The 26,786-nt window shown below is 59.4% G+C and overlaps 1 protein-coding gene across 1 annotated transcript in view; it reads right to left on the reverse strand.

Annotated features, from left to right (window-relative positions):
- The window catches only part of LOC140472344 (uncharacterized), an 81,634-nt gene that overhangs the window by 47,219 nt on the left and 7,629 nt on the right, over positions 1-26,786 (reverse strand). Inside the window, exon 2 of the mRNA XM_072567482.1 lies at positions 7,739-7,936. Coding sequence (XP_072423583.1) covers positions 7,739-7,936 — 198 coding nt within the window. The remainder of the gene's footprint in view (positions 1-7,738; positions 7,937-26,786) is intronic.

Genomic DNA, 26,786 nt, shown 5'->3' on the forward strand with positions numbered 1-26,786 from the left:
AGCACACCCGCACCACACACCCACCACAACACACCCACCACCACACACCCACCACCACACACCCACCACCACACACACCCACCACACACACCCACCACACACACACACCCACACACACCCACCACACACACCCACCACACACACCCACCACACACCCCCACCACACACCCACCACACACCCACCACACACCCCCACCACACACCCACCACACACCCACACACACCCACCACACACATCCACCACACACACCCACCACACACACACACCCACACACACCCACCACACACACCCACCACACACACCCACACACCCCCCACCACACGCCCACCACCACACCCACCCCCACCACACACCCACCACACACACCCACCACACACACCCACCACACACACACACCCACACACACCCACCACACACACCCACCACACACACACACCCACACACACCCACCACACACACCCACCACACACACACACCCACCACACACACCCACCACACACACCCACCACCACACCCACCACCACACCCCCACCACACACCCCCACCACACACACCCACCACACACCCCCACCACACACCCACCACACACCCACCACCACACCCACCACCACACCCCCCACCACACACCCCCCACCACACACACCCACCACACACCCCCCACCACACACACCCACCACACACCCCCACCACACACACCCACCACACACCCCCACCACACACCCACCACACACCCACCACCACACCCACCACCACACCCCCACCACACACCCCCCACCACACACACCCACCACACACCCCCACCACACACCCCCCACCACACGCCCACCACCACACACCCCCCACCACACACCCCCCACCACACACCCCCCACCACACACACCCACCACACACGCCCACCACACACCCCCACTACATGCCCACCACCCCACACACCCACCACACAACAGCACACACCCACCACCACACCGCACCAGCACATCCACCACACACCAACCACACCCACACGCCCCCAGCACACCCACCACACTTCCACCACACACCAGGTCACACACCAGCACACACCCAACACACACCAACACACACACAACACCCCCACCACACACACCCACACACCCCCACCACACACCCCCACCACACACCCCCACCACACGCACCCGCCACACGCACCCGCCACACGCCCACCACCACACACCCCCACCACACGCACCCGCCACACGCCCACCACCACACGCCCCCCACCACACGCCCACCACCACACGCCCCCACCACACGCCCACCACCACACGCCCCCCACCACACGCCCCCCACCACACGCCCCCCACCACACGCCCCCCCACCACACGCCCCCCACCACACGCCCCCCACCACACGCCCCCCACCACACGCCCCCCACCACACGCCCCCCACCACACGCCCCCCACCACACGCCCACCACCACACGCCCACCACCACACGCCCACCACCAACACGCCCACCACCACACGCCCACCACCACACGCCCACCACCACACGCCCACCACACACCCCCACCACACACCCCCACCACCACACACCCCCACCGCACACCAGCACACCCCCACCACACACCCCCACCACACACCCACAACACATACCACCACACACCCCCACCACACACCCCCACCACATACCCACAACACATACCCACAACACACACCACCAAACACCACCACACACCCGCCACACCCCACCACACCCACCAGACCCACACCCACCACATCCTGCCACACACCCCGCTACAGACCACCACACACACCACCACACCCCCACCACACCCTCCACATACACCACCACACACACAACACACACCACCACACCCTCCACACACACCACCACACACCACCCCGCCACACCCCCACCACATACACAACACACACACCACCACACCCCTACCACCCCCACACACCCCCACCACATACACCACATCCACCACACACGCCCACCACACACCCCCCGCCACACACCCCCGCCACACACCCCCCGCCACACACCCCCCGCCACACACCCCCCACCACACACCCCCCGCCACACACCCCCGCCACACACCCCCCGCCACACACCCCCCGCCACACACCCCCCGCCACACACCCCCCGCCACACCCCCCCGCCACACACCCCCCGCCACACACGCCCCCCCACACACCCCCCCCCCACACACCCCCCGCCACACACCCCCCGCCACACACCCCCCCCCACACACTCCCCGCCACACACCCCCCGCCACACACCCCCCGCCACACACCCCCCGCCACACACCCCCCGCCACACACCCCCCCACACACACCCCCCCCCACACACCCCCCGCCACACACCCCCCCCCACACACCCCCCGCCACACACCCCCACCACACACCCCCCACCACACACCCCCCACCACACCCCCCCGCCACACGCCCGCCACCACACAACCCCACCACACGCCCACCACCACACGCCCCCCACCACACGCCCCCCACCACACGCCCCACACCACACGCCCACCACCACACGCCCACCACCACACAACCCCACCAACCGCACACCACACGCCCCCCACCACACGCCCCCCACCACACGCCCACCACCACACGCCCACCACCACACGCCCCCCACCACACACCCCCACCACCACACCCACACCACACGCCCACCACCACACCCACACCACACGCCCACCACCACACGCCCACCACCACACGCCCACCACCACACGCCCACCACCACACAACCCCACCAACCACACGCCCACCACCACACACCCCCCACCACACACCCCCACCACCACACCCACACCACACGCCCACCACCACACGCCCACCACCACACGCCCACCACCACACAACCCCACCAACCGCACACCACACGCCCACCACCACACACACCCACCACCACACACCCCCACCACCACACACACACCACACATCCACCACCAAACACCCACCACCACACGCCCACCACCACACACACACCACACACCCACCACCAAACACCCACCACCACACGCCCACCACCACACACCCCCACCAACCACACGCCCACCGCCACACGCCCACCGCCACACGCCCACCACCACACGCCCACCACCACACACACACCACACACCCACCACCAAACGCCCACCGCCACACGCCCACCGCCACACCCCCACCGCCACACCCCCCCCACCACACCCCCACCGCCACACGCCCCCCACCACACGCCCCCCACCACACGCCCCCCACCACACGCCCCCCACCACACGCCCACCACCACACGCCCACCACCACACACCAGCACACCCACCGCACACCAGCACACCCCCACCACACCCCCACCACACACCCCGCTACAGACCACCACACACACCACCACACCCCCACCACACCCCCACCACCACACACAACACACACCCCGCCACACACACCACCACACACACCACCACCCCGCCACACCCCTACCACATACACCACCACACACTACACACCCTCCACACACACCACAACCACACACACCACCACACACACCACCACCCCGCCACACCCCCACCACATACACCAACACACATAACACACACACCACCACACCCCTACCACACACACCACCACACACACCACCACACACCACCCCGCCACACCCCCACCACATACACAACACACACACCACCACACCCCTACCACCCCCACCACATACACCACATCCACCACACACGCCCACCACACACCCCCCGCCACACACCCCCCGCCACACACCCCCCGCCACACACCCCCCGCCACACACCCCCCCACACACACCCCCCGCCACACACCCCCCGCCACACACCCCCCGCCACACACCCCCCGCCACACACCCCCCGCCACACACCCCCCGCCACACACCCCCCGCCACACACCCCCCGCCACACACCCCCCGCCACACACCCCCCGCCACACACCCCCCGCCACACACCCCCCGCCACACACCCCCCCGCCACACCCCCCCGCCACACACCCCCCGCCACACACCCCCCGCCACACACCCCCCGCCACACACCCCCCACCACACCCCCCCGCCACCACACAACCCCACCACACGCCCCCCCACCACACGCCCCCCACCACACGCCCCCCACCACACGCCCACCACCACACGCCCACCACCACACAACCCCACCAACCGCACACCACACGCCCCCCACCACACGCCCACCACCACACGCCCCCCACCACACACCCCCACCACCACACCCACACCACACGCCCACCACCACACCCACACCACACGCCCACCACCACACCCACACCACACGCCCACCACCACACGCCCACCACCACACGCCCACCACCACACGCCCACCACCACACAACCCCACCAACCGCACACCACACGCCCACCACCACACGCCCCCCACCACACGCCCCCCACCACACACCCCCACCACCACACAACCCCACCAACCGCACACCACACGCCCACCACCACACGCCCACCACCACACGCCCACCACCACACAACCCCACCAACCGCACACCACATGCCCACCACCACACGCCCACCACCACACGCCCACCACCACACGCCCACCACCACACAACCCCACCAACCGCACACCACACGCCCACCACCACACACCCCCACCACACACCCACCACCACACGCCCACCACCACACACCCCCACCACACACCCCCACCACCACACACACACCACACATCCACCACCAAACACCCACCACCACACGCCCACCACCACACACACACCACACACCCACCACCAAACACCCACCACCACACGCCCACCACCACACACCCCCACCAACCACACGCCCACCGCCACACGCCCACCGCCACACGCCCACCACCACACGCCCACCACCACACACACACCACACACCCACCACCAAACGCCCACCGCCACACGCCCACCGCCACACCCCCACCGCCACACCCCCACCGCCACACCCCCCCACCACACCCCCACCGCCACACGCCCCCCACCACACGCCCCCCACCACACGCCCACCACCACACGCCCACCACCACACACCAGCACACCCACCGCACACCAGCACACCCCCACCACACCCCCACCACACCCCCACCACACACCCCGCTACAGACCACCACACACACCACCACACCCCCACCACCACACACAACACACACCCCGCCACACACACCACCACACACACCACCACCCCGCCACACCCCTACCACATACACCACCACACACTACACACCCTCCACACACACCACAACCACACACACCACCACACACACCACCACCCCGCCACACCCCCACCACATACACCAACACACATAACACACACACCACCACACCCCTACCACACACACCACCACACCACCACACCCCCACCACACCCTCCACACACACCACCACACACACCACCACACACCACCACCCCGCCACACCCCCACCACATACACCAACACACATAACACACACACCACCACACCCCTACCACACACACCACCACACCACCACACCCCCACCACACCCTCCACACACACCACCACACACACCACCACACACCACCACCCCGCCACACCCCCACCACATACACCACCACATACACACCCCACACCCACCACACACAACACATACCCCCACAAACCCCACCACCCCCACACACCCCCACCACATCCACCACCCCCCGCCACACACCCCCCGCCACACACCCCCCGCCACACACCCCCCGCCACACACCCCCCACCCCCATCACACACCCACACCAACCACACACCCACACCAACCACACACTCGTCCCCCCACCACCCACCCCATCACACACCCACCGCACACCCACACACACCACACACCACCACAACCACCACACACTCACCACACACCACCATACACCACACACCCACCCGCACCAACACCACCACACACCCAACACACACACACACCCAACACACACACACACCCAACACACACACACACCCCCACCACGCACCACCACCACACACCCAGCACACACCCACCCCCACCACACACCCACCACTCATCCGCAACACACACTCCCGCCACACGCCCACCACACGCTCACCACACACCCACCCGCAACACACCCCCACCATACCCCACCACACATTAGGCACGCCCCCCACCACACGCCACCACACCCCCACCACACGCACCCACCACACGCCCACCACACGCCCACCACACGCTCACCACACACCCACCCGCAACACCCGCTCAACACACACATGCACCATACCCCCACCAAATACCCCCACCACACGCCCCCCCACCACGCCCCCACCATACCCCACCACACACATCCACCACACACATCCACCACGCACCCCACCATGCACCCCACCACACACCACCACACCCCCACCCCCACCACACACCACCATACACACCACACACACACCACATTACACCCACACCACACCAGACCCCACCCCACTCCACACACCCACCACACTCCCACCCCTACCCCACCACACCCCCACCACACACCAGCCCTCCCCCACCATACACCAGCACTCCCCCACCACACACCCACCACACACCACCACACCTCCACCCCTCCCCAGCCACACACCACCACACCCCCAGCATACACCACCACACACCCCCAGCACACACCCATCACACCCCCACCCCCACTACACACCACCACACACCCACCACACCACACCCCCACTACACCCCCACCACACCACACCCAACACCACCCTACACCACATCCCACCACACCCCAACCCACCCCACCACTGCCCACCCCACCAGTCCCCACCACAATCCCACCCCACACCCACCACCCCAACACGCCACACCACAGCCCACACCCCACCCCACCACACCCCACCACCCCACCCCACCACTGCTCATCCCTACTCCCCCTCTCCCTTCCCCATTCCCCCTCCACACTCTCCCCTCCCCACACCTCCCATCCCCTTGCCCCCTCCCCCTCCCCTTGCCTCCTCCCCCTCCCCTTGCCCCCTCCACATCCCCCTCCCCTTGCCCCCTCCCCTTGCCCCCTCCCCTTCCCCTTTTCCCCTTCCCCTTCTCCCCTCCCCCTCCCCCTCCCCCTCCCCTTCCCTCTCCCCCTCCCCGCTTTCCCCTCCCCCTGCTGACGGCCTGGATGTTGGGTAGGTGTTTCCGTTGGTCGGAGAGTCCCCGGCCCGTGGGCACAGGCTGATAGTAAAGGAGCTGAGGATAAACCCCTTCAGCCAGAGAGTGGTGAATCTCTGGAGTTGATGGCCACTGAAGGCTGTGGAACCTACATCCTTGAGTGTATTTAAGACTGAGAGAGAGAGAGGTTCCTGGTGGTCGAGGGTTATGGGGAGAATGGGTTGAGAAACTTAGTGGCCAGGATTGACTAGCGGAGCTGTATGGCCTAGTCTCTCTGCTCTTACGACCTTTCGACGTTCCAGTCTGAATCCTCACTCCGGACCAGGGCGGGGAGCACGCGTTCGATAAGAGTTTACAGATCGAGAGCCTCACAGTGAAGCCTATGCTGACCACCCCCAACCCCCCTCCCCACATGCTGACACAAACAGATTTCTCTTGGTCAATCGAGGCTAGTCAGGGATCACAGCCCACGTGGCCCAAGTGGTGTTGCCTTTTCCCCAAGAGGGCCCGTCACTGATTCTCCACCCCGCTTCTCTCCAATTCGCAACGGTGGCCTCCGTCTCTCGATAAGGAGCAAACCCCCAACCCCCCGCTGTTGCCTTCCCCCATTCCTGGTGCAGCTCTCTCCTCCCCGCGCCCCCCCCCCACCCCCCCCCCCCCGGCTGACACTTACACAGGCCTGATGCTGGACGGTCTCCAGAATGTGCTTTGCGGGGATAAGGAAGTCAACGATGTAGCGCAGAGCGTCATGGCGGAAGGTTTTCTCCAACACGTCGAAGACCTGGCCCAGGAGGGTGCCGGCGGTTTCTTCAAAAGGAGGGTAGAGGGCGGACAGCGACCTCTGGATGCAGCTATCCACCGCTTCACACTCCTGCAGAGACAGCGGCCCAAAAAAAAACAGGAAGCAGACATGGCTGTGACTGGCCAACACGAGCAGGCAGCAGGCAGGTTGTCAGCCACTCGAGGCTGTGCATCGCTGCAAGGGGGACAGTTTTAAAGTTGCGCAGGGGGGCTCCAAGCCCGCGACAGTGTCGTGAAATCAGTCTCCGTCAAGTTGGGGGGGGGGGGGGGGTCAGAATTCCTGACCTGCGTCGCTTCGGGCCAAACCCCGAAGCAAAGGGGCGGCACGGTGGCTCGGTGGGTAGAGCCGCTGCCTCACGGCGCCGGGGACCCAGGTTCGATTCCCACCTCAGGGCAGCTGTCCGTGTGGGGATTACACATTTTCCAACCCCCCACCCCGTGTCTGCATGGGTTTCCTCCGGGTGCTCCAGTTTCCTCCCACAGTCCAAAGATGTGCAGGTTAGGATGGATTGGCCATGCTAAATTACCCATAGTGCCCAGGGATGTACAGGTCAGGGTGGATTGTCCATGCTAAATTACCCATAGTGCCCAGGGATGTACAGGTCAGGGTGGGTTGGCCGTGCTAAATTACCCATAGTGCCCAGAGATGTGCAGGTTAGGGTGGACTGGCCGTGCTAAATTACCCATAGTGCCCAGGGATGTGTAGGTTAGGGTGGATTGGCCGTGCTAAATTACCCATAGTGCCCAGGGATGTGTAGGTTAGGGTGGATTGGCCATACTAAATTGCCCATAGTGCCCAGGGATGTACAGGTTAGGGTGGATCGGCCATGCTAAATTACCCATAGTGCCCAGGGATGTACAGGTTAGGGTGGATTGGCCATGCTAAATGACCCATAGTGCCCAGGGATGTGTAGGTTAGGGTGGATTGGCTGTGCTAAATTACCCATAGTGCCCAGGGATGTGCAGGTTATGGTGGAGTAGCCGTGCTAAATGACCCATAGTGCCCAGGGATGTGTAGGTTAGGGTGGATTGGCTGTGCTAAATTACCCATAGTGCCCCAGGGATGTGCAGGTTATGGTGGAGTAGCCGTGCTAAATGACCCATAGTGCCCAGGGATGGGCAGGTTAGGGTGGATTGGCCATGCTAAATTACCCATAGTGCCCAGGGATGGGCAGGTTAGGGTGGATTGGCTGTGGGAAATGTAGGGAGAGGGCAAGGGGTGATCTGGGTGGGGATGCTCTTCGGAGGGTCAGTGTTGGCTCGACGGACCAAAGGACCTGGTTTCGCACTGTCGGGATTCTCTACCATCTATACCTGTGCCCTCTCGATTCAGACTCCCCTACCATGGGGAAAATGCTGTTGGCTGTCAACTAATCTGTGCGTCTCCTCAGTGGCTGTGCACTGTGGGAAGGGATTGGGGCTGTTCTGATAGCGTACAGTGCGTAAGGATTGAGCCAGCTCTGTGAGATAGTGGATTTCAGGTCACTCTGGTTTTAAGACTGCCAGGCCTGCAGGGGAGAAACCAGCTCGGAAGCCCCCTCAGCTGACCCCCCCCCCCCCCCAAACCACCCCCACCCACTGCGTTTTACAAGCAGGAATTCCTGGACCAGGATAAAATGCACGCTGCCCCCTTTGACTGGGAGCGAGTCAGAGAGTGCGCGGATCGTTCCACACAAAGGGAGCATTGGGCAGACAATGATGGCAAATTTGGAGGTGTGCCCAGAGAGGGGTAGGAGGGACACAGGCTGCAGCCGCAGAGGCGGGCAAGCAGCCAGTCACCCGTTAACTTTGACGATTATCACTGGCAATAGATTGTCTCGCTGGAATCTGGTTGGGTGAAATTGAGCCAAAACCGCACGAGCGGCCCTTAAGTTCTCGCTCGGGGGGGAGGGGGGGGATGGAGCGTTTATTACCAGAGCTTGGAGCCCAGTCACCGGTGCTGAGATGGGTGCAAACAGAGGTAACGGGCAGGAACTCTAATTATTTGGGTGCTTTTGTTGGGGCCTCAGCTATTCGCCAGACAGCACGCTGCCTCACAGCACCAGGATCCCAGGTTCGGGTCCACTCTCTGGGCGATTGTCTGTGTGGAGTTTTCGCATTCTCCACCCATGTCTGCGTGGGTTTCCTCCGGGTGCTCCGGTTTCCTCCCACAGTCCAAGGGTATGCAAGCTAGGGTGGATTGGCCGTGCTAAATTACCCATAGTGCCCAGGGATGTGCAGGTTAGGGTGGATTGGCCGTGCTAAATTACCCATAGTGCCCAGGGATGTGCAGGTTAGGGTGGATTAGCCATGCTAAATTACCCATAGTGCCCAGGGATGTGCAGGTTAGGGTGGATTGGCCGTGCTAAATTACCCATAGTGCCCAGGGATGTGCAGGTTAGGGTGGATTAGCCATGCTAAATTACCCATAGTGCCCAGGGATGTGCAGGTTAGGGTGGATTGGCAATGCTAAATTACCCATAGTGCCCAGGGATGTGCAGGTCAGGGTGGATTAGCTGTGTGGGGGATAGGGTAGGTCAGTGTGGACAAGATGGGCCAAATGGCCTGCTTCCACCCTGTAGGGATTCTATGATTCTCTGATGTTACCGAACAACTGTAGCTGCCAGGCCAGAGAAATCCATGTGTCCCCAGAGCTTGTCCCTGTGACATGGAAAACTGTGACTGTCGGCTGTCTGGTTGGAAGGACAGAGTGCAAAAGAGGTGCCAACAAATTCAGCATGGGCAGAGCTGCAGTCACTGCGTTTCTAATTTCACTGCATTGAGGCAAAATCAAGGGTATCTGCACAGGACCTTCGACACTATCACCATCAAACACTCCCCAGGGACAGGGACAGCACAGGGTTAGATACAGAGTAAAGCTCTCTCTACACTGTCCCCCCATCAAACACTCCCAGGGACAGGGACAGCACGGGGTTAGATACAGAGTAAAGCTCCCTCTACACTGTCCCCCCCATCAAACACTCCCAGGGACAGCACGGGGTTAGATACAGAGTAAAGCTCCCTCTACACTGTCCCCCCCATCAAACACTCCCAGGGACAGGGACAGCACGGGGTTAGATACAGAGTAAAGCTCCCTCTACACTGTCCCCCCCATCAAACACTCCCAGGGACAGCACGGGGTTAGATACAGAGTAAAGCTCCCTCTACACTGTCCCCCCCATCAAACACTCCCAGGGACAGGGACAGCACGGGGTTAGATACAGAGTAAAGCTCCCTCTACACTGTCCCCCCCATCAAACACTCCCAGGGACAGCACGGGGTTAGATACAGAGTAAAGCTCCCTCTACACTGTCCCCCCCATCAAACACTCCCAGGGACAGCATGGGGTTAGATACAGAGTAAAGCTCCCTCTACACTGTCCCCACATCAAACACTCCCAGGGACAGCACGGGGTTAGATACAGAGTAAAGCTCCCTCTACACTGTCCCCCCCATCAAACACTCCCAGGGACAGCACGGGGTTAGATACAGAGTAAAGCTCCCTCTACACTGTCCCCCCCATCAAACACTCCCAGGGACAGGGACAGCACGGGGTTAGATACAGAGTAAAGCTCCCTCTACACTGTCCCCCCCATCAAACACTCCCAGGGACAGCACGGGGTTAGATACAGAGTAAAGCTCCCTCTACACTGTCCCCCCCATCAAACACTCCCAGGGACAGCATGGGGTTAGATACAGAGTAAAGCTCCCTCTACACTGTCCCCACATCAAACACTCCCAGGGACAGCACGGGGTTAGATACAGAGTAAAGCTTCCTCTACACTGTCCCCCCCATCAAACACTCCCAGGGACAGGGACAGCACAGGGTTAGATACAGAGTAAAGCTTCCTCTACACTGTCCCCCCCATCAAACACTCCCAGGGACAGGGACAGCACAGGGTTAGATACAGAGTAAAGCTCGCTCTGCTCTTTTGAGTGAACGTCCCTTGACGATGTATCCGTCAAACATTCCCAAGACAGGTTAAGCAAAGGGTTCGATAGAGTAAAGCTCCCTTTACTCCACACTGTCCCTGTCAAACACTCCCAGGACAGGTCCAGCATGGAGATGCAGAGTCAATCTCATTATCTTCTCTTCAACTGAGAGTAAACCACTCTCTACTTATTTGGACTAAAAGTGAAGGTCCTTGCTACTATCCCCATCAAATATGACCAGGACATGGACAGCTCAGGGTTAGGTACAGATTAACCCTCCCTCTCCCTTTCAAACTGAGAGTCAATTCGAAGTAAAGATGACTATGCATTATCCCCATCAAACACTCCCGGGACAGGTGAACAGCACAGGGTTCGATGTAGAGTAAAGCTCCATCAATACTCCCTCCCCCATCAAGCACGCCCATGAAAGCGACATACTGTAGAGCTATGGGGAGAGAGAAGGGCAATAGGATTAATTTAGGGACTGATACAGGGCTATGGGGAGAGAGTGGGGCAGTGGGATTAATTTAGGGACTGATACAGGGCTATGGGGAGAGAGTGGGGCAGTGAGATTAGTTTGGGGATCGATACAGGGCTATGGGGAGAGAGAGTGGGGCAGTGGGATTAGTTTGGGTTTCGATACAGGGCTATGGGGAGAGAGAGCGGGGCAGTGGGATTAGTTTGAGGATTGATACAGGGCTATGGGGGGAGAGAGTGGGGCAGTGTGATTAGTTTGGGGATTGATACAGGGCTATGGGGAGAGAGAGCGGGGCAGTGGGATTAGTTTGTGGATCAATACAGGGCTATGGGGAGAGAGAGCGGGGCAGTGGGATTAGTTTGGGGATTGATACAGGGCTATGGGGAGAGAGAGCGGGCAGTGGGATTAGTTTGGGGATTGATACAGGGCTATGGGGGGAGAGAGTGGGGCAGTGGGATTAGTTTGGGGATTGATACAGGGCTATGTGGAGAGAGTGGGGCAGTGGGATTAGTTTGGGGATTGACACAGGGCTATGGGGAGAGAGAGCGGGGCAGTGGGATTAGTTTGAGGATTGATACAGGGCTATGGGGGGAGAGTGGGGCAGTGGGATTAGTTTGGGGATCAGTACAGGGCTGTGGGGAGAGAGAGCGGGGCAGTGGGATTAGTTTGGGGATCGATACAGGGCTATGGGGAGAGAGAGCGGGGGCAGTGGGATTAGTTTGGATATTGATACAGAGCTGTGGGGAGAGAGAGTGGGGCAGTGGGATTAGTTTGGGGATCAGTACAGGGCTGTGGGGAGAGAGAGTGGGGCAGTGGGATTAGTTTGGGGATCGATACAGGGCTATGGGGAGAGAGAGCGGGGCAGTGGGATTAGTTTGGGGATCGATACAGGGCTATGGGGAGAGAGAGCGGGGGCAGTGGGATTAGTTTGGGGATCGATACAGGGCTATGGGGAGAGAGAGCGGGGGCAGTGGGATTAGTTTGGGGATCGATACAGGGCTATGGGGAGAGAGAGTGGGGCAGTGGGATTAGTTTGGGGATCAGTACAGGGCTGTGGGGAGAGAGCGGGGCAGTGGGATTAGTTTGGGGATCGATACAGGGCTATGGGGAGAGAGAGCGGGGGCAGTGGGATTAGTTTGGATATTGATACAGGGCTATGGGGAGAGAGAGCGGGGGCAGTGGGATTAGTTTTGAATTGATAAGGGGATATAGGGTTGTCGGGCAATGCAATGAAGTTCTTGCAATGGGCTATCTTGGCTGTGATGGGTGGAAAATCTGGGCAGGAGTTTAGAATCTGGGATTGAGAGGAAGTCAGTATCCTTCGGGGACTGGCTGAAACGGCCTCAGCCCTTAGACATGTCGTGCTTATGTTTTCCTTTCGCTGCTGCAGCTGTGCCAAAAATATCATGTCTCTCGGGTGGGCCGAAGGCCTGATTTATGATTTACGTCGTTGGTGGGGGGGGGGTTATCGCTGGAAATGTTCCTGGTTGGCGAGTTGGTCAGGGAGGGCGTGGTGGAACATGGGCCAAGCTGCTGTGAAAGCGTTGGTGGGTGCCTAAGGTCAGTTCGCGACCTCTTTGTTGCATGGGAAGATCCACAGTGATGATTCTTCAGGGACATTCCCATTAAATGGCCAGCTATTCTGTCCCCCTTCTGTTAACTATTGGATTGAGGAATCTCCCCCCCCGCCCCTCCACCCCTGTGGCTGTTGGATCTTTTACATCCAGCCCTCTTCCCAGACAGCACTGTCGTCTTCTGGAGGAACAGGAAGAGTTTCAGTTAGGCTGCACGGTCCTGTTTTGCTGTTCAGTGAAAATCGTCACTGAGCTGTGACCCAACTCTGCCTTTGACCCAAATCTCCGTTCCCTGTCAGTCACAGAATTAAAGTGGACAACTGACCCTGCACTAATTGCTGTTCACCAAAGAAATTTAGAGCCAAGGTCTTTCACATTTCATTCCTGACAAATCTGGCTGTAATTCTCAGCCCACTTTCCGCCCACCCCACCCCTAGTCTTGAGCGTCAGATTTTATGAACCGATTGGGGACCGAGTAATGGCAGCGCACCTAAAACTTCCTACTCCTGAAAGCCCAGACCAGGAAAGGTTTCATTGTCCATGGGGGACGTGGCTGGGCCTGCCCTGTATCAATCCCCAAACTAATCCCACTGCCCCCATTCTCTCTCCCCATAGCCCTGTATCAATCCCCAAACTAATCCCACTGCCCCGCTCTCTCTCCCCATAGCCCTGTATCGATTCCCAAACTAATCCCACTGCCCCACCCTCTCTCCCCATAGCCCTGTATCGATCCCCAAACTAATCCCACTGCCCACTCTCTCGCCCCATAGCCCTGTGTCAATCCCCAAACTAATCCCACTGCCCCACTCTCTCTCCCCATAGCCCTGTATCGATCTCCAAACTAATCCCACTGCCCCACTCTCTCTCCCCATAGCCCTGTATCGATCCCCAAACTAATCCCACTGCCCACTCTCTCGCCCCATAGCCCTGTGTCAATCCCCAAACTAATCCCACTGCCCCACTCTCTCTCCCCATAGCCCTGTATCGATCTCCAAACTAATCCCACTGCCCCACTCTCTCTCCCCATAGCCCTGTATCGATCCCCAAACTAATCCCACTGCCCACTCTCTCGCCCCATAGCCCTGTATCAATCCCCAAACTAATCCCACTGCCCCCGCTCTCTCTCCCCATAGCCCTGTATCAATCCCCAAACTAATCCCACTGCCCACTCTCTCGCCCCATAGCCCTGTATCAATCCCCAAACTAATCCCACTGCCCCACTCTCTCGCCCCATAGCCCCCTATCAATCCCCAAACTAATCCCACTGCCCCGCTCTCTCTCCCCATAGCCCTGTATCCATCCCCAAACTAATCCCACTGCCCCACTTTCTCTCCCCATAGCCCCCTATCAATCCCCAAACTAATCCCACTGCCCCACTCTCTCTCCCCATAGCCCTGTATCAATCCCCAAACTAATCCCACTGCCCCACTCTCTCTCCCCATAGCCCTGTATCAATCCCCAAACTAATCCCACTGCCCCACTCTCTCTCCCCATAGCCCCCTATCAATCCCCAAACTAATCCCACTGCCCCACTCTCTCGCCCCATAGCCCTGTATCAATCCCCAAACTAATCCCACTGCCCCACTCTCTCTCCCCATAGCCCTGTATCAATCCCCAAACTAATCCCACTGCCCCACTCTCTCTCCCCATAGCCCTGTATCATCCCCAAACTAATCCCACTGCCCCACTCTCTCTCCCCATAGCCCTGTATCAATCCCCAAACTAATCCCACTGCCCCACTCTCTCTCCCCATAGCCCTGTATCGATCCCCAAACTAATCCCACTGCCCACTCTCTCCCCATAGCCCTGTATCAATCCCCAAACTAATCCCACTGCCCCACTCTCTGTCCCCATAGCCCCCTATCAATCCCCAAACTAATCCCACTGCCCCACTCTCTCGCCCCATAGCCCTGTATCAATCCCCAAACTAATCCCACTGCCCCGCTCTCTCTCCCCATACCCCTGTATCGATCCCCAAACTAATCCCACTGCCCCGCTCTCTCTCCCCATAGCCCTGTATCGATCCCCAAACTAATCCCACTGCCCCACTCTCTCTCCCCATAGCCCTGTATCGATCCCCAAACTAATCCCACTGCCCCACTCTCTCTCCCCATAGCCCTGTATCGATCCCCAAACTAATCCCACTGCCCCGCTCTCTCTCCCCATAGCCCTGTATCAATCCCCAAACTAATCCCACTGCCCCGCTGTCTCTCCCCATAGCCCTGTATCGATCCCCAAACTAATCCCACTGCCCCACTCTCTCTCCCCGTAGCCCTGTATCGATCCCCAAACTAATCCCACTGCCCCACTCTCTCTCCCCATAGCCCTGTATCGATCCCCAAAGTAATCCCACTGCCCCACGTCTTACACCTGAAGGAGGGCTCCTGCTCCTCAGATGCTGCCTGACCCCCCCCCCCCCCCCAAGCTGGGCTTTTTTTTTCCCCAGCGCCGCACTCTCGACCCTTGGATCATTGCTGCTGCCAAACGACACTCCCAAAGTTGATCAGGGCTCCGGCCAAATCAGTGAATTTTTTTTTTGTGAAATGGACAAAGCGGCGGGGGGGTTTATTCTGTGCAGGATCGAAAGACTCGCTCCCACGATAATGTTGCTCATCAGATTTTTTGGCGTGATTTTACACTCATCGTTTTAGTGTGTGCACCCTTGGGTGTATGCTAAGCTTGAAGTCTGAAGTCGCTTTCTTTACCTGACTTCAGTGGCTTTACTGTCCACAAGATGCACTGGAGCAATTCACCAAGGCTCCCTTGAAGTGCCTTCCAAAATCACAAGCACTGTTTGGAAGGACGTGGACTGCTGTTGATGTACCAACTGAAGGATTGCTGCTTCTAGTCCCAAGTGCTAGTGAGCGGACTGACAGAATTAGGGAGTAATTATGTGGCTGGATAAATGGTGTAGGAAGGAGGGTCCAGGTAACTAAGGTATTTGGACCGGTTCTGGTGCAAGTGATGCCTGTACAAGGTGGGGGGTGGCACGATTAGGGGGGGGGATCCTTGTGGTTCCAAGAAACTGCTCGGCGTGGTTACCAGGCCGAGCACGGATTTCTTTGGAAAGGACTGGACCCTGGTTTGCCAGGAATGGAACCGAGCGACTTTAACTGATTCTCGGGGGTGGGGTTCTGCCTCCATTTGCACCTGGGGAGGTGGGTTTTGCCTGCGGCGCGCTCACTTCCTGGGTCCGGACAGAGGCCAGGCACTGCCAGGTCCAGGAGACTGGGGCTGGAAGACGACGCAGGGTCAAACCCTCCTCCCAGTTCCCGCCCCGAACCTGGAAAGCCGGCCACTTTGATTCTCCCACCTGCAGGAATGGTTTCTCCCTCTTCTCTATTCTGAACCGTACTCATAGCGAGAAAGTTTGAAATTTCCAGTTAAAGTTGAGGGAATTCAGCCCGACAACAGATAAATGGCCCTTCTAATTTGACCCTTTAAGTCCAGGGATCTTTCCAGCGAATCTATCCTGTACTCCCGAGGCCAGACCCCTCTTCCTGAGGCTCCCGTGCTCCAGCTGAGGCCCAGCCAGTGCTGAGTGCAACTCATAGAATCCCGACAGTGTGGAAGCAGGCCATTCAGCCCATCAGCTCCAAGCCAATCGTCGGAAGAACCTCCTAACCAGGCACAGCCCCCTATCCAATCTGGTAAGCCAGCATTTTCCATGGCTAACCCACCCGAGCCTGCCCATTCCTGGGCACTATGGGTAATTTAGCACGGCCAATCCACCCTAACCTGCACATCCCTGGGCACTATGGGTAATTTAGCACGGCCAATCCACCCTAACGTGCACATCCCTGGGCGCTAGGAGTAATTTAGCACGGCCATACCACCCTAACCTGTACAACCTGGGCACTGTGGGTAATGAAGCATGGCCAATCCACCCTAACCTGCACATCCCTAGGCACTATGGGTAATTTAGCATGGCCAATCCACCCAAACCTACATATCCCTGGGCACTATGGGTAATTTAGCACAGCCAATCCACCCTAACCTGCACATCCCTGGGCACTATGGGTCATTTAGCATGGCCAATCCACCCTAACCTACACAACCCTGGGCACTATGGGTAATTTAGCACGGCCAATCCACCCTAACCTGCACATCCCTGGGCACTATGGTTAATTTAGCACGGCCAATCCACCCTAACCTACACAACCCTGGGCACTATGGGTAATTTAGCACGGCCAATCCTCCCTAACCTACACAACCCTGGGCACTATGGGTAATTTAGCACGGCCAATCCACCATAACCTGCACATCCCTGGAGCACTATGGTTAATTTACCACGGCCAATCCACTCTAACCTATATATGCCTGGGCACGATGGGTAATTTAGCATAGCCAATTCACCCTAACCTGCACATCCCTGGGGCACTATGGGTAATTTAGCATGGCCAATCCACCCTAACCTGCACATCCCTGGGCACTATGGGTAATTTAGCATGGCCAATCCACCCCAACCTACATATCCCTGGGGCACTATGGGTAATTTAGCACGGCCAATCCATCCTAACCTGCACATCCCTGGGCACTATGGGTAATTTAGCACGGCCAATTCACCCTAACCTGCACATCCCTGGGGCACTATGGGTAATTTAGCTGGAATTGAACCCGGGTCCCTGGCGCGGTGAGGCAGCGGTGCTAACCACTGAGTTAGTGTGCTGCCTCGAAGGTGAAGCATGATCTGTAACCCCCACCCTCGGCCTGGTTTCCTCATCCTCGATGTGAAACACCCGCGCGCCAACTGTGGGGGGATTTTTTTGTTTCCCTTCGTGCCTTGACGGACGAGAAGACACCGCAGACATTGCAGCGCTCCCTCCGCACTGAGACTAGAGTGACCCTGCCAACGCCCACCCCCCCCCCTCCCCCCCCACCCCGAGTAGGGTGAGAGCGTGGTCGAGTGAAACCCAGCCTTCAGAAGCTTGGGGGGCAGGCGAGTTTGTGGGGGTCGGTTGGGTGGGGGGAGCTTCACCAGTTCGTGGGGAAGCTGGGACAGCCTGGACGCCAGGCCGTCGGAATGGGCTAGGAGTCGCCCTCCCACCGTGCGTCTCAGCCGCTGATCAGCTCCGAATGTCACCAGGCCCCCCTTGAGCTTCGCCTGGCCGTGCCCCCGCCCTGGGAATTGAGAAACGGGAGTCAGTCAGCGAGCGAGGGGTGAGGATCATTGCTGCCGGGCCCCCCTGGCGGTGCTGAGAGCAAGCACACTTGCGCGGCGCGCCTCCCGCTCTGAGTCATTCTTTCCCCAGGAGCCTGGGCAGTCTCTGAATTTCCTCTCAGTGTGACCGCACGCCTTTGGATTCTCTCTGGCTGTGAGGTGAGAAGGTGGCCGGGGGGTGGGGTGGAGGAGGGGGAGAAGAGTGTGCAGGGAATACCAACAGTGAGAGAGAAAACTAACACAAGACAGCCAAAGTGACACGGCCGTTCCAGAATTCAATCACAACGAGGTGCGAAAAGTCCTGTCCAGGTACCAGGCTGAGGAAAGGAGGAGAGAGAGGGACAATGAGACAGGGACAGGGAGAGAGAGGGACGGACAGAGAGAAAGAGGGACAGGGACAGAGGGAGAGAGGGACAGGGAGAGAGAGAGGGACAGAGGGAGAGAGGGACAGGGAGAGAGAGAGAGGGACAGGGAGAGAGAGAGAAGGACAGAGAGAGGGAGGGACAGAGAGAGAGAGGGACAGAGAGAGAGACACACACAGGGAGAGGGACAGACAGAGAGAGAGAGAGGGGCAGAGAAGGACAGAGAGAGAGAGACACACAGAAAGAGGGAGAGGGACAGAGAGAGAGAGAGGGACGAAGAGAGAAGGACAGAGAGACGGAGAGAGCAATGCAGGAAAGAAATCTAGACAGAGGGTTTCTGAACATACGGAGGGAAGGAACCTCAGGCAGGGACAGACTTTACAAGGAAGGCAGTACAGTTGTGTACAGAGGCAGCTGCACAATCGCTGTGATTAAAACAACAGCAGAGAGGTTTCGTTGACTCAATGCCAACTTCAGAGCCTGGCAAGGGAAAGCAGGTACAGCAGCTAGGGCGGTGCTGAAATATGCAACACATCCACAACTTTAAAACCATTACATCAATCCTCACTTCCCCTGTCTGTGTCAGGTCAATCAGTGTGCTTTGGCCAAACTGAGCTCACTGACCCTGACTGTATACCCCTGTCTCACTTCCTGTGCAGCTGGCTGCCTCCCTCTATTATATATTCCTTTCTGGATCCAGAGCTCACTCTATCTCAAAGTCTATCTCTTTATCATTCGGATCATTACTTGCTCCATGTTCTTCACTAACTGCACCCTTCAGGTTTCTTTCTCTGTCTCTCTCTCTCTGTCCCCCTCTGTCTCTCTCTCTGTCTGTGTGTGTGTGTCTCTCTGTGTGTGTGTCTCTCTCTCTCTCTCTGTGTCCCTCTCTCTCTCTGTCCCTCTCTCTCTGTCTCTGTCTCTCTCTCTCTCTCCGTTTCTCTCTCCCTCTCTCTCTCTGCCAGTCCCTCCTCCCACATTTTAGTTTTCACACCTCTGTGTATCTTCCTGTTTTCCCAGCTGTTTCTCGACACTTCTCTTGCCCTCCCTCTGGTTGTCCCCAGCTGTTTCGGGCTGTGTTCTCACTCCACTTCCTCCCGTTCCCCCTCTTGGTCCCTCCGTTCCCCAACACCCGTGACCCATTTCTCAGGTTACAGCGTTTCCCAAATCTTCCTGACATTCCACGGCAGGTCCCCTGACAGCCTGAGTCTTTTGGTGAAAATGTCACTTGTCACTCAGTCAATGACACGACGAGGGGGCGATGGTGCAGTGTCAACTCAGCAGCTATTATAACGACTGACAGAAATGAGCCAGTCATGGGATAGAGCAAAACACTGAGCTCACTGAACTGAACACAACAACAGTCCACATTATTCCTCATTGAGAAACATCCCCGCTCCATAATGCACTCTGTTCCTCCTGGCGCACTTCATCCTTTTACATTGCAATCTGCCCCTTCCTCGCACCCCTTCCCCACCCCCCCCCACCACCTAACCTCCACCCTCTGACCTCCTTCCCACCACCATATCCACCCCCCGTCTCTCTCTCTTCCCCCCGTCTCTCTCTCTCCCCCGTCTCTCTCTTCCCCCCGTCTCTCTCTCCCCCGTCACTCTCACCCCGTCTCTCTCCCCCTCACTCTCTCCCTCGTCTCTCTCCCCTCCATCTCTCTCCCCCCCCGCTTCTCTCCCCCCGTTTCTCTCTCCCCCCCGTCGCTCTCCCCCCGTCTCTCTCCCCCCATCTCTCTCTCTTCCCCCGGTCTCTCTCTCCCCCCCCCCCCCCCCGTCTCTCCCCCCCCCCCGTCTCTCTCCCCTCCGTCTCTCCACCCCCCCATCTCTCTCCCACCCGTCTCTATCCCGTCTCTCTCTCCCCCGTCTCTCTCTCTCCCCCCGTCTCGCTCCCCTCCATTTCTCTCCCACCCATCTCTCTCCCCTGTCTCTCTATCCCCTGTCTCTCTCTCCCCCCGTCTCTCTCCCCCATCTCTTTCCCCCCGTCTCGCTCCCCTCCATCTCTCTCCCACCCGTCTCTCTCCCCTGTCTCTCTATCCCCTGTCTCTCTCTCCCCTGTCTCTCTATCCCCCCATCTCTCTCCCCCGCTCTCGCTCCCCTCCATCTCTCTCCCACCCGTCTCTCTCCCCCGTCTCTCTATCCCCCCGTCTCTCTCTCCCCCCGTCTCTCTCTCTCCCCCGTCTCTCTCTCTATCCCTCCGTCTCTCTCTCCCCCATCTCTCTCTCCCCCCGTCTCTCTATCCCCCCCGTCTCTCTATCCCCCCGTCTCTCTATCCCCCCATCTCTCTCTCTATCCCCCCTGTCTCTCTATCCCCCCCGTCTCTCTCCCCCCGTCTCGCTCCCCTCCATCTCTCTCCCACCCATCTCTCTCCCCTGTCTCTCTATCCCCTGTCTCTCTCTCCCCCGTCTCTCTCTCTATCCCTCCGTCTCTCTCTCTCCCCCGTCTCTCTCTCCCCCCGTCTCTCTCTCCCCCCGTCTCTCTCTCCCCCGTCTCTCTATCCCCCATCTCTCTCTCTATCCCCCCGTTTCTCTCTCCCCCCCATCTCTCTATTCCCCCCATCTCTCTATTCCCCCGTCTCTCTATCCCCCCATCTCTCTCTCCCTGTCTCTCTTCCCCCCCCCCCGTCTCTCCCCGCGTCTCTCTCTCTCTCCCCCGTCTCTCTCTCTCTCTCTTCCCCGTCTCTCTCTCTCTCTTCCCCGTCTCTCTCTCTCTTCCCCGTCTCTCTCTCTCTCTTCCCCGTCTCTCTCACCCCCCGTCTCTCTCTCTCCCCCGTCTCTTTCTCCCCGTCTCTTTCTCCCCGTCTCTCTCACCCCCGTCTCTCTCTCTCTCCCCCCTCTCTCTCTCAGCCCCCCCGTCTCTCAGCCCCCCGTCTCTCTCTCCCCCCCGTCTCTCTCTCCCCCCGTCTCTCTCTCTCCCCCGTCTCTCTCTCCCCCGTCTCTCTCTCTCCCCGTCTCTCTCTCTCCCCCGTCTCTCTCTCTCCCCGTCTCTCTCTCTCCCCCGTCTCTCTCTCTCCCCCCGTCTCTCTCTCTCCCCCGTCTCTCTCTTCCCCCCGTCTCTCTCTCCCCCGTCACTCTCACCTCATCTCTCTCCCCCTCACTCTCTCCCTCGTCTCTCTCCCCTCCATCTCTCTCCCCCCCCGCTTCTCTCCCCCCGTTTCTCTCTCCCCCCCGTCGCTCTCCCCCCGTCTCTCTCCCCGTTCTCTCCCCCCGTCTCTCTCCCCCCATCTCTCTCTCTTCCCCGTCTCTCTTCCCCCGGTCTCTCTCCCCCCCCCCCGTCTCTCTCCCCTCCGTCTCTCCACCCCCCCCGTCTCTCTCCCCCCGTCTCTCTCCCCTCCATCTCTCTCCCACCCGTCTCTATCCCCTGTCTCTCTCTCCCCCGTCTCTCTCTCTCTCCCCCCGTCTCTCTCTCTCCCCCCGTCTCTCTCTCTCCCCCCGTCTCGCTCCCCTCCATTTCTCTCCCAACCATCTCTCTCCCCTGTCTCTCTATCCCCTGTCTCTCTCTCCCCCTGTCTCTCTCCCCCATCTCTTTCCCCCCATCTCGCTCCCACCCGTCTCTCTCCCCTGTCTCTCTATCCCCTGTCTCTCTATCCCCTGTCTCTCTCTCCCCTGTCTCTCTATCCCCCCGTCTCTCTCCCCCCGTCTCGCTCCCCTCCATCTCTCTCCCACCCGTCTCTCTCTCCCCCCGTCTCTCTATCCCCCCGCCTCTCTATCCCCCCGTCTCTCTATCCCCTGTCTCTCTCTCCCCCGTCTCTCTCTCTATCCCTCCGTCTCTCTCTCCCCCGTCTCTCTCTCCCCCCGTCTCTCTATCCCTCTGTCTCTCTCTCCCCCGTCTCTCTATCCCCCCATCTCTCTCTCTATCCCCCCTGTCTCTCTATCCCCCCGTCTCGCTCCCCTCCATCTCTCTCCCACCCGTCTCTCTCCCACCCGTCTCTCTCCCCTGTCTCTCTATCCCCTGTCTCTCTCTCTCCCCCGTCTCTCTCTCTCCCCCGTCTCTCTCTCTATCCCTCCGTCTCTCTCTCTCCCCCGTCTCTCTCTCCCCCCGTCTCTCTATCCCCCCGTCTCTCTCTCCCCCGTCTCTCTATCCCCCCATCTCTCTCTCTATCCCCCCGTCTCTCTATCCCCCCGTCTCTCTATCCCCCCGTTTCTCTCTCCCCCCCATCTCTCTATTCCCCCCATCTCTCTATTCCCCCGTCTCTCTATCCCCCCATCTCTCTCTCCCTGTCTCTCTTCCCCCCCCCCCCGTCTCTCCCCGCGTCTCTCTCTCCCCCGTCTCTCTCTCTCACTCCCCCGTCTCTCTCTCTCACTCCCCCGTCTCTCTCTCTCTCTTCCCCGTCTCTCTCTCTCACCCCCCCGTCTCTCTCCCCCCGTCTCTCTCTCCCCCCGTCTCTCTCTCCCCAGTCTCTCTCTCCCCGTCTCTCTCCCCCGTCTCTCTCTCTCCCCCCGTCTCTCTCTCTCCCCCGTCTCTCTCTCTCCCCCCGTCTCTCTCTCTCCCCCGTCTCTCTCTCTCCCCGTCTCTCTCTCTCTCCCCCGTCTCTCTTTCCCCCCGCCTCTCTCCCCGTCTCTCTCTCTCCCCCCGCCTCTCTCTCCCCCCTCTCTCTCTCTCCCCCGTATCTCTCTCTCCCCCCGTCTCTCTCTCCCCGCTCTCTCTCTCTCCCCCGTCTCTCTCTCTCCCCCGCCTCTCTCTCTCCCCCGCCTCTCTCTCCCCCCTCTCTCTCTCCCCCGTCTCTCTCTCTCCCCCCGTCTCTCTTTCCCCCCGCCTCTCTCCCCGTCTCTCTCTCTCTCTCCCCGCCTCTCTCTCCCCCCTCTCTCTCTCTCCTCCGTCTCTTTCCCTCCCCCGTCTCTCTATCCCCCCGTCTCTCTTCTCCCCCGTCTCTCTCTCTACCCTGTCTCTCCCCCCTTCTCTCTCTCTCTCCCCGTCTCTCTGCCCCTGTCTCTCTCCCCGTCTCTCTCTCTCTCTCTCTCTCCCCTCCGTCTCTCTCTCTCCCCCGGTCTCTCACTCCCGTCTCTCTCACACTGTCTCTCTCTCTCCCCCCCCCCCCCACCGTCTCGCTCCCCTCCATCTCTCTCCCCCCGTCTCTCTATCCCCCCAGTCTCTCTCCCCCATCTCTCTCTCCCCTGTCTCTCTTCCTCCCCCGTCTCTCTCTCTCCCCCGCCTCTCTCTCCCCGTCTCTCTTCTCCCCGTCTCTTTCTCCCCCCTCTCTCCCCCGTGTCTGTCTCCCCCGTCTCTCTCCCCCGTCTCTCTTTTTCCCCGTCTCTCTCTCCCCCCATCTCTCTCTTCCCCTGTCTCTCTCTCTCCCCCCCTCTCTCTCTCCCCCCCATCTCTCTCTCTCCCCCCCGTCTCTCTCTTCCCCCCGTCTCTCTCTCCCCCCCCTCTCTCTCCCCCATCTCTCTCTTTCCCTGTCTGTCTCTCCCCCTTCTCTCTCTCCCCCGTCTCTCTCTCCCCCATCTCTCTCTCCCCCCGACTCTCTCTCTCACCGTCTCTCTCCCTTCCCCCTCCCTCCACTGTCTCACTCTCTCCCCACTGTCTCACTCTCTCCCCACTGTCTCGCTCTCTCTCTCTCTCCCCACTGTCTCCCTCTCTCTCTCCCTTCTCCCTCTCCCCACTGTCTCGCTCTCTCTCTCCCCCCACTGTCTCTCTCTCTCCCCCTCTCTTTCTCCCTCTCCCCACGGTCTCACTCTCTCTCTATCTCTCCCCACTGTCTCTCTCTCTCTCTCACACACACTCTCTCTCTCTCTCTCTCCCTCCCTTCCCCCTCTCCCCACTGTCTCTCTCTCTCCCTTCCCCCTCTCCCCAGTCTCTCTCTCCCTCTCCCCACCTTTTCTCTCTCTTCCCCCCTCATTCCCACCTCTCTCTCATTCCCCCCCCCCGTCTCTCTCTCTCTCCTCCCCCAACCCTGACTCTCTCTCTCTCTCTCTCTCCCCCTCCCACTTACCCCCACCCGTCTTGTCTCCCTCCCTCGCTCCTCCCTGTCCCACCTTCCATTTCTTTGCACTGACCCTCCCGGGGGGGCCAGTTGCAGCTCTGTATTTGTGGGTGTCGTCTTTAATCGAGAAACCTGCCAACGACCGCTTTGTAGGGTCACCTCAGGACCATGAATGACGTCAAGCCGCGTGTGGTGACCTCGCAGGAGATGACCAAAATGATCCGTCAGAGGTGGGTGGACAGGACGTAACAGGAACGCAAGAGCTAACAGCGGGAGGAGGCCGTTCAGCCCCCAAGCCTGATGTCCCATTTGAGAAGATCTCGGCTGATTTAGTCTCTCAGCTCCACCTTCCTGTCTGCTCCCCCCCCCCCCCGCCCTCCCATAACTATCGCCTCGTTTGTCAACTGAAAATCTAACTCAGTGGGAGTCCCCCTCCTTTTTTTTTTAAAGAGTGTCCCCTTCCTCAGTTCTAGACAACACCCACGAGGGGGAAACGCCTCACCCCTGTTGAGCCCAGCCCAGCCCACTCCCCCAGGCACAAGTGGCTACTGCAGACGCTGGAGATCAGAGTCAAGATCGGAGCGGTGCTGGAAAAGCACAGCAGGTCAGTCTGCAACCAAGGAGCAGGACATAGAACGTAGGGCAGTACAGCGCAGAACAGGCCCTTCGGCCCTCGATGTTGCGCCGACCTGTGAACCACTCTCAGCTCGTCCCCCTACACTATCCCAAAATCATCCTTATCTAAGGATAGTTTACATCTCCCTAATGTACATCGGTAGGGAGGACATTCCACGCCCTGACCACTCTCTGAGTAAAGAACCTACCTCTGACATCTGTCTGAAATCTAACACCCCTCAGTGTGTAGTTATACCCCCCTCGTACACGCTGACATCATCATCCTAGGAAAAAGACTCACTGTCTCCCCTATCTAATCCTCTGATCATCTTGTATGTCTCTATCAAATCCCCTCTTAGCCTTCTTTCCAATGAGAAAAGACCCAAGTCCCTCAGCCTTCCCTCAAAAGACCTTCCCTCCAGACCAGGCAACATCCTGGTAAATCTCCTCTGCACCTCTTCCAATGCTTCCACATCCTTCCTGATATATGGGGACCAGCACTGTGCACAATATTCCAAGTCTTTTGTGTAGTTTGAAGGGCTGGTGCCCGAACCGTCGATTTTCCCCCCAGCTCCTCGGATGCTGCCTGACCTGCTGTGCTTCTCCAGCCCCACTCTCTCAACTTGGCAGCTTTTAACGAGAAAGGCGATGGACGGGTTTGAGACAGAGGACAAGGGCATCAGGCGAACCAGGAGCCCGCGTCGGCCACCAAGCGGAGGAGAGGTGTTCAGAGAAAGACGGGTTTTGTGGGAGCTGTGCGTTAACGGAGACAGAGCGAGAGATACCGGCCGTCCCTCGCCAGCGAGGATGACTCTGTCCCACTCTCGGGGTGAGTCAGTGGGTGACTGTACAGACCGATGCAGCTACCACAGACTCTATGTCACACTTGGGGCA

Source organism: Chiloscyllium punctatum, unplaced genomic scaffold (genome assembly GCF_047496795.1).
Source record: "Chiloscyllium punctatum isolate Juve2018m unplaced genomic scaffold, sChiPun1.3 scaffold_302, whole genome shotgun sequence".
NCBI lineage: Eukaryota > Metazoa > Chordata > Chondrichthyes > Orectolobiformes > Hemiscylliidae > Chiloscyllium > Chiloscyllium punctatum.